Source organism: Zeus faber, assembly GCF_960531495.2.
Source record: "Zeus faber genome assembly, chromosome: 18".
NCBI lineage: Eukaryota > Metazoa > Chordata > Actinopteri > Zeiformes > Zeidae > Zeus > Zeus faber.
Genome location: NC_137210.1, coordinates 12055288 through 12069323, shown reverse-complemented (window position 1 = coordinate 12069323; position 14036 = coordinate 12055288). Strand labels below are relative to the sequence as shown.

Below are 14036 nucleotides of genomic sequence, written 5' to 3'. Positions count from 1 at the left end.
ACAGCACCACTATTTGTGTGGATAATACCTAAAGGCTGAGAGCTGCTCTGTACACATTGTGAACGCTTCTATTCTTTGTGTTTTCTATTATCTTCATAAACACGTCTGGGGCTCAGTAAAACGGCTAAACCGCCATAATTCCCATGAAACCAATGTTTCGAGCATTTTGGGCGAGAAGAAGACACCAGCGATATTATAGTTACATGACATTCGGGAATCACAACGAAAAGTATTGTTCCACGTACACAACATTTCAGTGTGGTTTTTTTTTTATAGATCAAACCTGCACAGATTGACTTTCCAAATGCTCCCTGTCCGGAATACAACCGGTGTGGGTGACAATAGACGTGTGACTTCTCCGAATACACGCATTTTGATCTGAAAATGGAAACAGATTCTTCATGAATAAATAGTCCGTCGCAATAATTAGACTCGCGGGGGTGGGTGGGCGGTGGGGTTGTGACATTAAACAGCCGACAACATATTTCCACGAAGGAAAAGGTAAATAACCCCGAACGAAAGATGTAGTTGAGCCACATGCAGATATCCCGGCATGCTTACTGCGCTCAGCTCGGGGTGGACGGCTCGTCTCTTTTTTCGAGATCCGTTTTTTGACGAATCACTCAGTCAGAAAGCAAAAAAAAAAAACAAAAACAAAAAGAGTCGTTCGATGTTTCGCTCGTTTGACCCAGGGGGGTTGTCATTCACCGGGGGGCGAGGGGGGGGGGGGGCTTCTGGGTGAACGAAGGGCGAGTCTGAAGAGTCGGTTCGGCTCTCGGGGTTGCTCCGTCGGAGGTATTTATTCTCGTGGAAGATAACAAATGTCAGTTCGTAAGCAAATGTGAGAAAACGTTCGAATATTGAATGATGCCGTTGTCTTTTTTTTTTTTTGTTTCTTTTTTGCCTCGGAGTTTAATTTGTCCCTCGGTTGTTAATCGCAGTTTGTGAATAAAGATGAACTCGCTTCACCGCTCTTTTGCAGGAGCGACTACCGTATATTGAAGCGGGCTTTACACCGAATCCGACAAAAACAAACTATTTCTATGTGGCTCTTTATGACGATTGTTATTTTTTTGGGCTATGTGAATGAACTTAACTTGCAGCGGTCCGGAGAAGACCGAGCTCTCCCATTCCCACGCATATTTCGTGATGCGAAGTCCTGCACCGAGCGACGGCCGCCCGACGCGGAGTCGTACCCTTTCATTTTAAACGGTCGGATCCGTCACTTGAAAGATCCGTTCGCTACGAACGAACCGCTCGCGCGTCTCGCACCACTGCGAGCCAGGGCTGGGAAGGATGATGAAGCCAAGATGGCAGCTCGGCTGAGGGTGCCGCTGCCTCTCCGGGGTCAAGAAGCGTTCGAGGAGCGAATGGAAACCGAAACCGATACGATGTGCGCGTTCTGAACGGACGCCGACGGCAGCGCGATTTCAAAACGAGTCTCGTTATGCCTTGAAAGACGAGAGATTTTCCCGGAGATAAGGACCGTGTTGTGCGGAGGATCGGGACAGTCGCACCAGCCGAACCGGCTCCGATGACAACTGGATTATAGCTTTTTCCGGGGCTCCGTTCGTTTCTCTACCCGTTTCTAATACTCTGGTGTGATTTATGCATTGTTCCCCTGAACGATGATGTGTGCTGCTGCGGCAGCGGCCGCCGCCGGTGGAGGCGGTGGTGGCGGCGGAGGAGGAGGGATCCTGCCCTCCTCCTCCTCCATGGGGCTGGGTGTCCGGGTCGCGTCGGGGATCGGAGCCGACTTCTCCGCCGTGTGTTCGGGCATGGGTCCGTGTCCCGCGTCCGGAGCCCAGGCGGATCGCCGGAGCCGGTACTACCAGCTCCTGCTCTCGGGGCGAGCTCTGGCGGAGCGGTACCGGAGGATCTACACCACGGCGATCAGCGATAGGGAGCAGGGGATGAACCCAGGAAGGTGGGTGGTTTGACGGGGAGGATAATGCGAGATAACTGCCCGGCCCGCGTGGGTCCCCCTTGGTTTGGGATCTAACCCGAGAGCCGACACGGAACCGTAAACCGACGCGACCCCGTGCTCGAAAACACATTTATGACGTTGTCAGCTGAACGGCGTTAAAACAATGAAGGCCCCAAACGGCGTCACCACTCTCCAGCTTGTTGTGCGGGCCCTTCCCCTAGATCAGGCCTACTCAACTGGCGGCCCGCGGGCCAAATGTGGCCCATGTATTAATGCAGACCGGTCATTTGGGGGGGTGGGATAAGGGTTATAAATGAACTGTGACTGCATTAATTTCAGAAACAAACAACCCGAGGCGACGTCAGAGGCTTTAAAGTACCACCAGCCGCGAACCACGTGACTGCAGTAGTGCTATTTGGTTTTGATTTGTCCCTGTGCACGTTCGAAGCCTGATCAATGTAAACAATATTCTCAAGGCCGAGTTGAAATAGAAATATGCTTTATTCCTCTCCGCGAGGAAATTGTGGTGTTGGCGCGGATTACGTCAAAACATTAGGCAATGATAATAAAGCAATACAAATAAAAAGAAAGGCTACATGCAGAAAACTCAAAAAGCAAATAAAAAATAGAAAAACTGGCATTTTATAATAAACCTAAATATTATCTACCAAAAAAATGAAAATATTGGCAATGCTATAAACCTAAATATTATCATGAAACAAACCTAATTTTCAACAATTAACACTGTCAAATCATGTTATGTAGACAATAACAATCATATATTAAATAAAATCTGTACATATACAATCCACACCAGGGTGGGAAAACAACATGCTTATAACAATGTCATATGATATACAATATTGAAAAAGCGAGTGTTTATCATCTGCCTCTTGGCTCTGGAGTTGGGAACAGCCTTGTGAAATGAACACACGCTTTATAACGCTTGTTTTGGATAGGACTTTGGGTCAACCTGTCTGTGCCTTTGTGGCACTAGCTGGTTTGCTCTTATGTCATCCTGCGAGTCAGGTTGTGAAATGAGAAGCTTGAACGGTGCCGAAGCCGCCCTCATGGAGCTGTGTTATTCTCACACTGTTCGGTATCCAGAATTGACTCAAGGCTAACATTTACTCTGTGTGTCAACAATTTCCCAATTTACACACAAGCCTTCTCGCATCTAAAACTGTTAAGATGACATATCTCACTTGGCCATAGGGAGAACAAGCTCGACCCTCAGCAAAACAGATGGGTTAGACTTAATTTTTCTGACGTTCCAGTTTCAGTATGGCATTGTTTTTCTCTTTTGGTATGCCTGACATAGACCTTATTCCGAAATATTTCATGGATATGTCTGGATTTGTTCAGATTTCATTTGTTAAAACAGGACTCCCGTTCTGGTCCCTGAAATGCCTCTTATTATTGAAGACTGGAGCAATAGGACATAAAATATTTTCTATCTCTATCCCTGTCCAATACCCTAACATTTGATCTTCTTTTCTGATGAGCAAAGCCTGTGTGTCATTCAATCAACACTTCTAAAGTTATCAAATGATCAAATAAGACAATGTCAGCTTTAAAAGAGGGCAGTGGAAAATGTAAAACATTCTCATTGCACCACGTCATGCTTTTAAATAGCCTAACTAATGATTATTCATAAATTTATTTATTTATTTATTTTTTGCTGCAAGAGGAAGGAAAATCAGATCAAAACTAATGCTTATGGGTTGGTTCCTGTGTCACGATTTTCCCAGATCTAAAATAATAAAGCTGCCCCGCTGACCACCGCCCTCTCATTAAGGTGTCAAAATCAGCAAACCAAATCTATCAGGCCAAGAGGAGACATTTTGACCAAGTCCCCCCACACCCCCCCCATATTGTGCCGTGCTCAAATAAGGAGGACGACGGAGAGCTTTTCCTGTCAACTTCCTCACATAATCACATTTCTTTTAATGTATAACTAAGTCAAAGAGTGATGAGATGGAGGCCTTTTTGGTACCGATGGACTCATCACTGTATCATTTCAGGGGTAAGAAGACATTAAGTAAGAAGAAACTGAAAAGACGACAGAAGGTCAAGTCAAAAGTCAAAGCAAGAACAAAGGTAAGAGATGCTCGCTGACAAACTCGCAAAATTAAGAAATGAGTGTGTGAATGTGGGGTTATTGGTATACTATTTCTCTTTTTATTTTTGTCTTTTAAGATGGGGCCAAATCATTCGGCTTATTTGACGCTGATGTGAGGCGGCACAGTGGGTAGCGCTGTCGCCTCGCAGCATCACACACTTGAGCCCCTCTCACACATTCAGTCTTTCCCAGCAGTGTTCCAGAACTGTCCCTGCATGGGGTCATGTGTGCATGGGAACAGAGATCGATATTCCAGGAAATCTGTTCCGGCAATTATCCACCTCGAGACCTAGTAACATTTCTGGGAAAATGCCGGGACGGCTGTGTTGTGAATGGAAGCTGTAACATTGCGGGGTCAAGCCCTGATGTCAAGACGCTGTCGTGTGGAGTGAGCATGGATTACGGTCTTTTTATAATTTTTTTTGTAATTTACTTTCCATTTATTCAAATTAAACACATGCACAAACTAGGGATGGTAAAAATGTGCTAACAAAACGACCGACCGTCTCTGTTCTCCGTGTCAACAGTAAAATGGCGTGTTGCAGGTGCAGGAGTTTGGCATTCTTACTTTGCGTGCTTGAAAATGGCAACATTGCATAAGATTCAGAGGAGTCTCACGTAGCCCTGCGCCGCAATGAAAGTGATGAAAGATCCCATGAATCGGAATGAAAGATCCCACCTCGGCTGCTGGGCGCACCTCTGCCCGGCTCCGCCCAGTCCGTCGGCGAAGGCGGTCTGAGGTCAGGTGGAGGTCGGAAGTGGAGGTCCGTCGGGCGTATTTTTTCTCATTTATGTATTTCTATGTACATTTATATTTCTATTTATTGCCTTGTTTGTTTATTTCAGGATTTATTTCATAGGCATATTTGTTTTTATTTGCGTACTATGTCCACATACATCCTCTTTGTGCACCCAAGTGAATGAGCTTCGTCCGTGCTTTGCTCCGTGCACTCTGCTGCTCCGTCTGTCACTCTGTGCGGGGGGTGCGGACTGGGACCGCACTGTATCACTTCTGCTGGACTGTCCCTCGTCCCATCTATTCCGGCATTATCATGGCCTCTGTGAAAAGGTGCAAGACAGAAATGTTTCGCAATCTGGCTTTATTTGTGACTAGTGAAACTTGCTAACTGTGCCGGAAACGTTATCCCGGTGATTTACAGGGAACTATGTGTGAAAGGGGCTTTGGCTTGGCTTCTTGTCTCGGGTCTTATCTGCAGACAGTGTGCTTGTTCACATGTGTTTGTTTGCCCCATTTTCGTCCCACCTCCAGAGACGTGCATGCCAGGCTCATTGGATCCCCTCAGTTACACATACAGTATGTATGTGTGATTGACATGTTTCTCTTTGTGATCTGGTGATTGTCTAGCATCCCATTAAGGGTGTCTCCCTGCCTTTTCAGCTGAAATAAGTGGGTAAAGAAAATGGACGAGTTAATGAATGGGTGGATGGACACTGATGCCATAGTGCAGCTGTAGTCCCTTGCTTTCACCACATTATTAGGTTATGTTTATGCTATTAGTCTGTTGAACTGTGCAGTGCAGATGAACGATTCCTCACTTCGGGAAGCTACTCAAGCTTCAATAAAATGAATTTGAGAGTTCTTTTGAATCTGAACCCTTAAATGCGGTGGTCTCAAACTGGCCCTCGGACCTGTAGTTTAAGACACCTGCTTTAACGACGAGAATTGCTTTTATTCATGGTCTAAATGAAGCAGTAGGCCGCCCAATGTGGCCTGTTATGATATGCATATATCTCAAATAGCAGCGGAAGGTTTATTGAGTAAGGCCATGACGGCACATTCAGTTTTTAACACGTATGCCTTTCTTTTCCTGAGGTTGTCTCCCGTGAATATATATATTTTTATGTTTACCGTTATTTTCCATGTACCTGTGATGTTATAGATCAATAAATGTGTTTGATATTAATCCGACCACACTGTAAGAGAGATCCTCTCATAGAGCTCCTCCGTTTTATAGTGGAAGTGGCTTTAGTCAGCTTCTAAACCACGTGTAGACATTCACCCCAGCATGCTTTCTGCACCTGAAATAATCCAATATTCCCCTTTAACAATCTAAACTTAGTATAAACATTCATCACTTTGTCTATTTTGTCCACCTATCAGTTAGAGTGTGTACTGTCGGTTTTACTCTGCATAAGGTGTATTTACTTTCACCGTCACGTTGGAATGCGTGGGACGCTTTGCGCTTGCTGGTTTCTCTTTAAAAGAAATGAACTCAGCAATAACATCACTGGGTTAGATTCCCTCCGTTATCATCAAGCGATTCGCCGGGAACACAGTTTTAATTGGCTGAGCTGGTCAGGCGCCCAATGATCCCTCCCGTGTGCGAACCAGAGAAGGTGTGTAGAAGGGAGGATGAGACACGGGCCTGGGAGTGGCTCTGGCTTGAACGCGGGGGGGGGGGGGGGGGCTGTTGCCTGGCGACCCACTGTGTTCCTCATCACCAGGGCAACGCTTGCCTGCCTCCATCTCCTTCATCCAAAGTGGGGACCTTGTCTCCAGCAGCAGAAATATAGGCCACTGAAGACTTTTCATGTATGAGGAAGGCTAATTAGTTGCTTTCTAAAACCCTGCCCCAAACAAACACATGATTTGCCTAACTGTCTTCCCCTGGGACAGGGATTTTACTGCTGTATGGTTGATCTGTCGCTTTTCCTTCATTGAGATCAGGTCAGGTCATTTGCCAGGAGGCTTTTTCTCTTCAAGGTATATCAGTGTGTTTTAGGCCTGATGCAAGGAATTGTATATCAACAGCGGAGGTGGCTAGGATAGAGGGGAAAACAAGCCTCACCGGCCTAATAGATAGATACGCAGGCAGTCACGCTGCGCTTGGACGGGAGTGCTCTCATGCTCTTGCTCTGTCACACCTCTCGCTCCGCCACGCAGCGTGCTTTCAAAGGGCCTCTTATCTGCCTTTGTCTGGCTCTCTGCCTTCAAACAACAATGGGCGGAGTCGAGGCAAAAGAGAGAACAAACATGTCGTAGGAGATACTGCCGTTGGAGTAAAAGCAGATGAACTGATTAGAAATAAAAAATGGTGGTTTAAACACATTAAAGACACCGGCTTCTCCTCTAGTTGTAGTTTGTTTGGCTTTTCCCCCCTAAAGGCTGAAAGCTTGTAGTTGTGCAGTAAAGGACTGTCCAGCAAAACATTTAAAGGCTTTTACATCATCAGTGATGTGCAGGCAGACAACCACTCAGGGTCTGCAGGCCGACAACCCCTAGCTTCGGCAACTTGGGACTGTGTGTGTGTGTGTGTGTGTGTGTGTGTGTGTGTGTGTGTGTGTGTGTGTGTGTGTGTGTGTGTGTGTGTGTGTGTGTGTGTGTGTGTGTGTGTGTGTGTGTGTGTGTCGCAATTGTCACTTTGTAGTTGTTGACACCGTCAGATGTATTGAAACTTGTCAAATCAAAATTTCTCTTGTAGTAAATAGGAAACAGTGTTTTTTTTGTGAACTTTGCTTGTTCGCCTGTCTTGCCCAGATTGAGACGAGAAGCTCAATACCATTTTCGTTCCTGTGTGTGCAGTGTTGAGATAGGGATGGGCTGCATGCAAGCTGTGTTGGCCCAATACAAGGCTGCAGAGGGAAACAAGTAGTCCAGTGCTTGTGAAATTCTGGGGATGCACCTTCCACAGGCTGTGCACTGCCTGCGAAACCCAACGCCTCGGTGCTGTAGGGTTGCCAGTTTAATGTCCTAGTCTGAGGCTTTATGGATTTTCCCTGGCAACCCCCAACTCACCGTGCCACAGTGGATGGATAAATGGTTATATTTACTTGTTTCACATAAGCTAGGCTAGTTGTTTCCTCCTGCTTCCTTGCATTGAGCAGCCCGTCACTATCTCTGAACCCGACATAGTGGGACGAAATTGGTATCGACCTTCTCTTCTGAATCAGGGTGAGATAGACATATAGCTATTTCCCCCCAAAACTCTTTAATCCCTCTATCCATGGCCTCCCCCTCCTTTCAGATTAAGCATATAATCGAATTTACTTGTGACTGTGAAATCAATGTTTTAATTGTTATTTGGCCACAATTGGACTTAATTTGCCATCCATAGAATGTGGAGGACTGACAAATTGCTTATTTATGAAATGTTGGCAAGCAGAGCCAACATTTTTGTTCGCGGGCCTTTTTGGATTGCTGACACAATGTAAGCAGCGGCTTTCATTTGCATATAAATTCATTTCCTTATTGCAAGGTGGGTTGACGTGGAGAAAGCTCAGCTCATCGCCTCCACTGTAGCCATCCACTGCACTCGACAGGGTCCTGATAACCAAAGAAATATGATCAATTCCGGCTTCCAGCATTCAGGCCGTTTGTCTAACAACATCTCAAATTCCATTAGCGCTTATGAGCTAAGCTTGCGCGGCTTTCCAGTTTCTCTCAAGCATGGCTGGATAAATCTCGTTAGATTATTTTATTTTTTTATTGTTTCTTTTATGAATGTAGAAAGTTGGAACATCTCGGTGTTAAAGTATGGCTTCATCTTATGCATCGACATCGATTCTATTAGCGTGGTAGTTCTTCAAATGTATTCAGGGTTGCATTTTAAATCGTGTTATTCTAGATACAAACGATCAATAGTGAAGAGGACTTCAGGATGGCTCATAACCTGAACGTTTGTTGCATCCTTGTGTTAAACCTTTCAGCCCCCTTTTCAGTCCCCCTTCTCCTTCCAAAACCCCATTTTTCTTTCTCCCTCACTGAATGGGTTTAAAACCATTATACCATTTTCATGTGGTAAATGGTTCTAAGTGCTCTTTCCAGTCAGTGTGCTTCTTGCTGAATGCTGCGGCTGTGCTGGGAGTGCTGCCTCATGGGCGAGACAGCAGTCCGCTAAAGACACGCGGTTGAATTGGTGGTGGTTGGGAGGTTGGTCGGGGGGGGGTGTCTTCTTCCCATTAGCATTAACTGTAAAAAAGGAAAAAATGAATGACCTCTCTCCTCAAATAGATGACATCACCTTCTGTCATTGAGATGCCAAAAAAGCAACGCCGTGTGCGAGGCCCAATCGATCACTCCCGCTCTCTGGAGGTTGGCTCTGGACGCTAGTGAAAGAATGCCCCGCTTGGCTGGAGGTCGGAAGGCTACAGTAATTGTTTGTGGGTTGTGTGCAGAACAGATGGATTGGAATTGTTGTTTGGATAGCAGGGGCTCAAGCTATGCACAAAAGTATTATTTTTTTTATAAATCTTCCCTTTCGGAGTAATTTACTTCACTCCCTCAAAGTGCTGTCATTGTCATAAAAGCCACAAGGACCACATGGACCTTTTTTTTTTTTTTTTTTTTTTTTTTTGCCCAATGCCCCAAGGTGTATTTGTTTTCAAACCCAGAGAAGTGATGCTCTCCAATTTGATTGCATCCTCTTATTTTCTTCATCGCTGCCTTTAAAGAATTTGGCTTGGCTGTTTCTATGCCTATGTCCTTCTCTCGATTAGGTCACAGCTTATATAGCTATAAATGGTTAATAGGGTTAATAATGGGATTCATCAGAAAAACATTTAACAACGCAATGTCCCTATTTATTAATTCTCACACTCAGTATCTCAATAACACACACACATTCACGATAAACACACAAACATACACACACATTCACAATAACACTCCTTCACACAAATGCACTCAAATCACACACTCACCCACTTACCGTATATATCCACCCGTTTATAGTGACCACACACAATGATTTGCTGTTTTAGTTTATGCTTTTTTTTTTTTTTTTTTTTTGCCGATTTCTCTTTTGTATACGTTTTTTTTGTCACTCTTGGCAATAATCCACTCCTCTTTACAATAATGTAAAACAATATATGTAAATATATTTAGTCGGGCAGGCCAAACAAATGAAACTCTAAATGGCTATGTCTCTCCTGTGGTGTCAAATCAATTAATTAAGCCTTATTGTCTTTCTGTTAGATTTTTCTACTCTGACTGCAGTTGTTTTCCTCCTTCTGTTTTGAGGTCTTGAATTCCCATTCCCCTTATCCGCACTCTCTTCATCCTCTGCTGTTCTGCTGCCTATTTTTAAACAATTCTTTATTCAAATTCTTTTTTTTTTCTTTTTTTCTTTTTTGAGTGGGGGGAGAAAAAGTTGGCATCGGTTGCGTGAACACTCAAATTTGCTCTCAAACACACACATTTGCTAGAAGTCTAACTCTCTGTTCTGTTTTCCCTCATTTCCACGTTTGTCTCTGCCCAAAGTGCTCCAATGACCGTTTTCTGACCGCCCCTGTTTTGCTGCCCCTCCGCAGAACGAGGCTCTGGATGGCGCCTTCTGCATCCCGGACATCAAGCTGCACAGCAACCCGTCTGCGTTCAACGTCTACTGCAACGTGCGTCACTGCGTGCTGGACTGGCAGCAGCGCGAGGCCTCCCTGGCGCTGGCCTCCAGGAGCTCCGTGCAGAGCGGGGACTCGGACAGCGAGGAGGAGGAGGAGTACCGTGAGCCGGCCGTCAAGCTGCCCAAGGTACCGGTGGGGCCGGGTCGGGGTGGCATTGGGGCTCCTCACATCAATGGCTTCCTCACGCTCATAATAGGAACCGTCCCCCGGACAATCATCAACCGTCTCTCTTGTTTATCATTTTTTCCCTGGAATCACATCGTCATTAACTTAAGTGAAATTAAACAAGGTATAATTCTGTGTGTAATATCAGGATATGATGGTTTCGTAAAGCAGTGGTTCTCATCCTATTTCATATGAAGGGCCCTCAGTTTGATATACATTAGGCCATGGACCCCATTCTATAAGATTTAGTCTCTGGAATCCCAATCGGAGAAGATTTTTTTTCTTTTTTTAGACAAGATTCAGTCCAAATTTCCGTACCTGTCTTAGGGGTGGGGCATTTGATCGGATGAAACGAATATCCGTTTATTTTGTCCAGTTATGATTGGCGTCCAATAATTTTGAGTTTATATCCGTGACCGGAGATTTTTGTATTATTTGGTCTCTTGGGTATATCTGCTGTACGTCAGGACAAATACATTGTGTGATCATGGTCCCTCCACTAAGCTGTGTCGGAAATCAGTGGCAGAAGTGCTTTACGGAAATGTAGCTGAACTATTACACATTACGGTGCTTTACGTTATCTGCACGTGGCAGCGAGTGTAAACAAACATGGATGGAGGAACGTGGCGCTTCGGAAAAATTACTCATTGAATGGATCATGGATTATTACAACATTTGCCTGTCTGCCACCTTGCTGCGACAACATATGGTGAGGTTTGACCAGCGAGTGGAACTCAAGCAGCTTTTTGTTTGCTGATCGCGTTTTAGTACATGTAGAATACACAGGTAGCACAAAGTAAGGGAGATTACAGTGAAACTTATTAAAAGTTTTACATTCTCTAACGGTGCTGAAATCATGTAAATGAAATAACGCTGAAGTTTATATATTGATCATCTTGCTGGGGACCCCCCTTGACCCTCTTGAAGGACCCATGGGAGTCATTGGCCCCCACCTTGAGAGCCACTGTCTTAAAGGATAGTTTCACCAATGTTTTCAACCCAGGCCTTAAAATGTTTGTTCCCATCATTTATAACCGTTCATAACACAATCCCGCTGTATGTTTTACTATTGAGGAACTTACCACTCTGCTGCAGCTTCTCACTGCGCCTGAAAACAGTCTGTGGCAGATCCGCCTGCCATTTCACGGCCCCCCCACACAGAGACACAGGTGATGGAGTTGAAAAGTAACAGTTTTATCGTAGAGAGTAGGCAAGGTGGAACAAGCCTAGAGCAGATGGAAAACACGTCATGACAAAGGGCTCCTCTCCTGCGTGTGCGGGGATGGGGGTTTTACCTGTTGCTCGTTGATTGCTCTACCACGCAACAGACGTTTTATTTTAAAAAAAAAATTTATCCGCCAGGAAAAATCAGAGAACTGAAACGGTTTAAGTGCAGTTTACCGTGTTCTGAAACTGGGGCGGAGAGGGGGAGAGGGGGGAAGAGGATCTCCCCCTCCGCTCAGAGCTGTCCAGTAACCACTGGTGATCGGGTCTAACTTTCCCTTTACAGTCCCGACACTTTTAGGGGCAGGTGCTCAAAAAAAGAGAAAAGGCACATGGACCCCCAGCTCCAGTTCTCGGCATTTTGCTGCTCTGGGCAAACGGAGCAGCACAGCGAAGCGCCGAGGTGCGAGGTTCATGATGTGCTCGTCATAAATATATCTTGCCCAGACAATCCGCTACCTCGATACCCATTGATTAAAAAAAAAAAAAAAAAAAGCGTATGATAAGAAGGGCACTGTGGGGTCCATGGGGCAGGTGCTTGGACACCCCCCCCCCCCCGCACGAACTTGCCGCTCTATATGCAAATCTTGTGATAATAATATAGCAATATATAATATAATCTCATAGAGAAGGATTTAGATGAATTTTGTTTGTTTCTTATTGTATGGAAAATGAAAAATGTAAACCTAACTCAGAGAATTGGAGCAGTTTTGTTTTTTTTGTCTCCTCCAGACAGCGGTGCACGCAGGCTCCCCTGTCTGTCTTTTTACTTTAGATATATTTATTTTTGTTTGTTTGTATGAAACCAAATTTGTAAGCACAACTGAGTGAGTGAGTTAAGGGACTGTCCAACTCCTTACTCCGTACTGTTCCAAAAAAACCTGTGCGTCCCCACTGTCGGGACGCACGTTTCCCCATCTCCTCCGCTTTCTGTTGGTATGGGACTTCATTTAGTAATAACTGGATGTTTATTTGTGAATACTTGTAATTAATAAATCATGCACTTCTGGATCGGGGAGACCGCATTTGCCACATTATATTATGTTCTATGCATGTGAATCCCACCGCGTTCACTCGTGCATCCCTGATAAAATTGTATAGTAGAAGTATCGTCGTAGTAATAGTATCGCTGATCGCTGTCGCCCCACGATCGGCGATTGGAATGTTGCATGATCACCCAAGCCTAGCGTACAACCACCCTGATCCCAGACCCAATTACCTAGACCCAAGACAGCTGTGGCTGCATAAACAACACCCCAAAAAACTGGTTAAATCTTTTTGAAAATGAGAAACTCATTGAGTTTCCCAGCCCGGGCCTGGCCTGGGCTGATAAGATAACGAGCCTATCCTTGAAGACGCCGTAATATTGTGAAATGCACTGTTGTATAAATTTACCAAGAATATTTAAGCGAGTTCATCGTTTAATGTATGCATGACATTTGTAAGGTGGTATTTTTATATCGATATCGCGCGATATGCCCTGGTATTCATTTGATCCATTTTGCCAAGACACGAGACCTGGAGACACATATAAAACCAAAATCAGTGGGGATTAAAAGCTCCTCTCCTGTCTCCCTCTTCCTTGATCAACCATTCTGTCTTTCACCTGCGAGCAAACACTGAACAGCAACTGAGCCAACGTCTTATTGCAGCGTCTCACTTTCAGTGTGACTGAACATTGAAGCACGGGTGGATCAGTGTTGGTGCTTGGGTGTTGATTCATGTTCACGTGCTGATAGGTCGACCATCAAGCAGGTAAACGAGTAAATATCACAGAGGAATAAATTCAACTTTGAGTCTTCATAAAAGGAGAACCTTGGCTTTGGCTATTTTATTTTTCCTAATGCGTGATTGATACGTTGCTGGTATTAAAATATTTTTGAGCTTAGTCCCCGGTTAACACCAACAGCCAAACCAGCCGTATGTTTGAGATCCTTTTCCCGGAATGTGTTGCATTTAACTTTCACAGATTCCCGTTTCAGCTCGAAAGCCATTTCCTGAATACCATGCATGGCAAGACCATGGTGCTGCTGCCATATAGATAATCATAATGGAGTTTTTCCTGTCCCAGTGATCCGGTGGTTTCAAGGGGATAAAACGTTTTGGGAGATAGAGCCTGGGCTTAATGCTGTTGGTCCCAGAACACCATAGTCGAAACGCAGTGAGATAGGGACATCATGATATCAGATATTTGCTAGCTGATAAGTCTCAGTGAGATTTCACAATTATTGATTCCCA

General features: G+C 44.9%; 1 protein-coding gene across 2 annotated transcripts in view; it reads left to right on the top strand.

Annotated features, from left to right (window-relative positions):
• Positions 1 to 1339: 1339 nt before the first annotated feature.
• mycbp2 (MYC binding protein 2) overlaps positions 1340 to 14036 on the top strand; it is a 68554-nt gene continuing 55857 nt past the window's right edge. For both annotated transcript variants that reach the window (XM_080019602.1, XM_080019601.1), the window contains exons 1-3: positions 1340 to 1927; positions 3952 to 4027; positions 10320 to 10535. In XM_080019602.1, the coding sequence (XP_079875728.1) occupies positions 1629 to 1927; positions 3952 to 4027; positions 10320 to 10535 (591 nt within the window). In that variant the 5' untranslated portion in view covers positions 1340 to 1628. The remainder of the gene's footprint in view (positions 1928 to 3951; positions 4028 to 10319; positions 10536 to 14036) is intronic.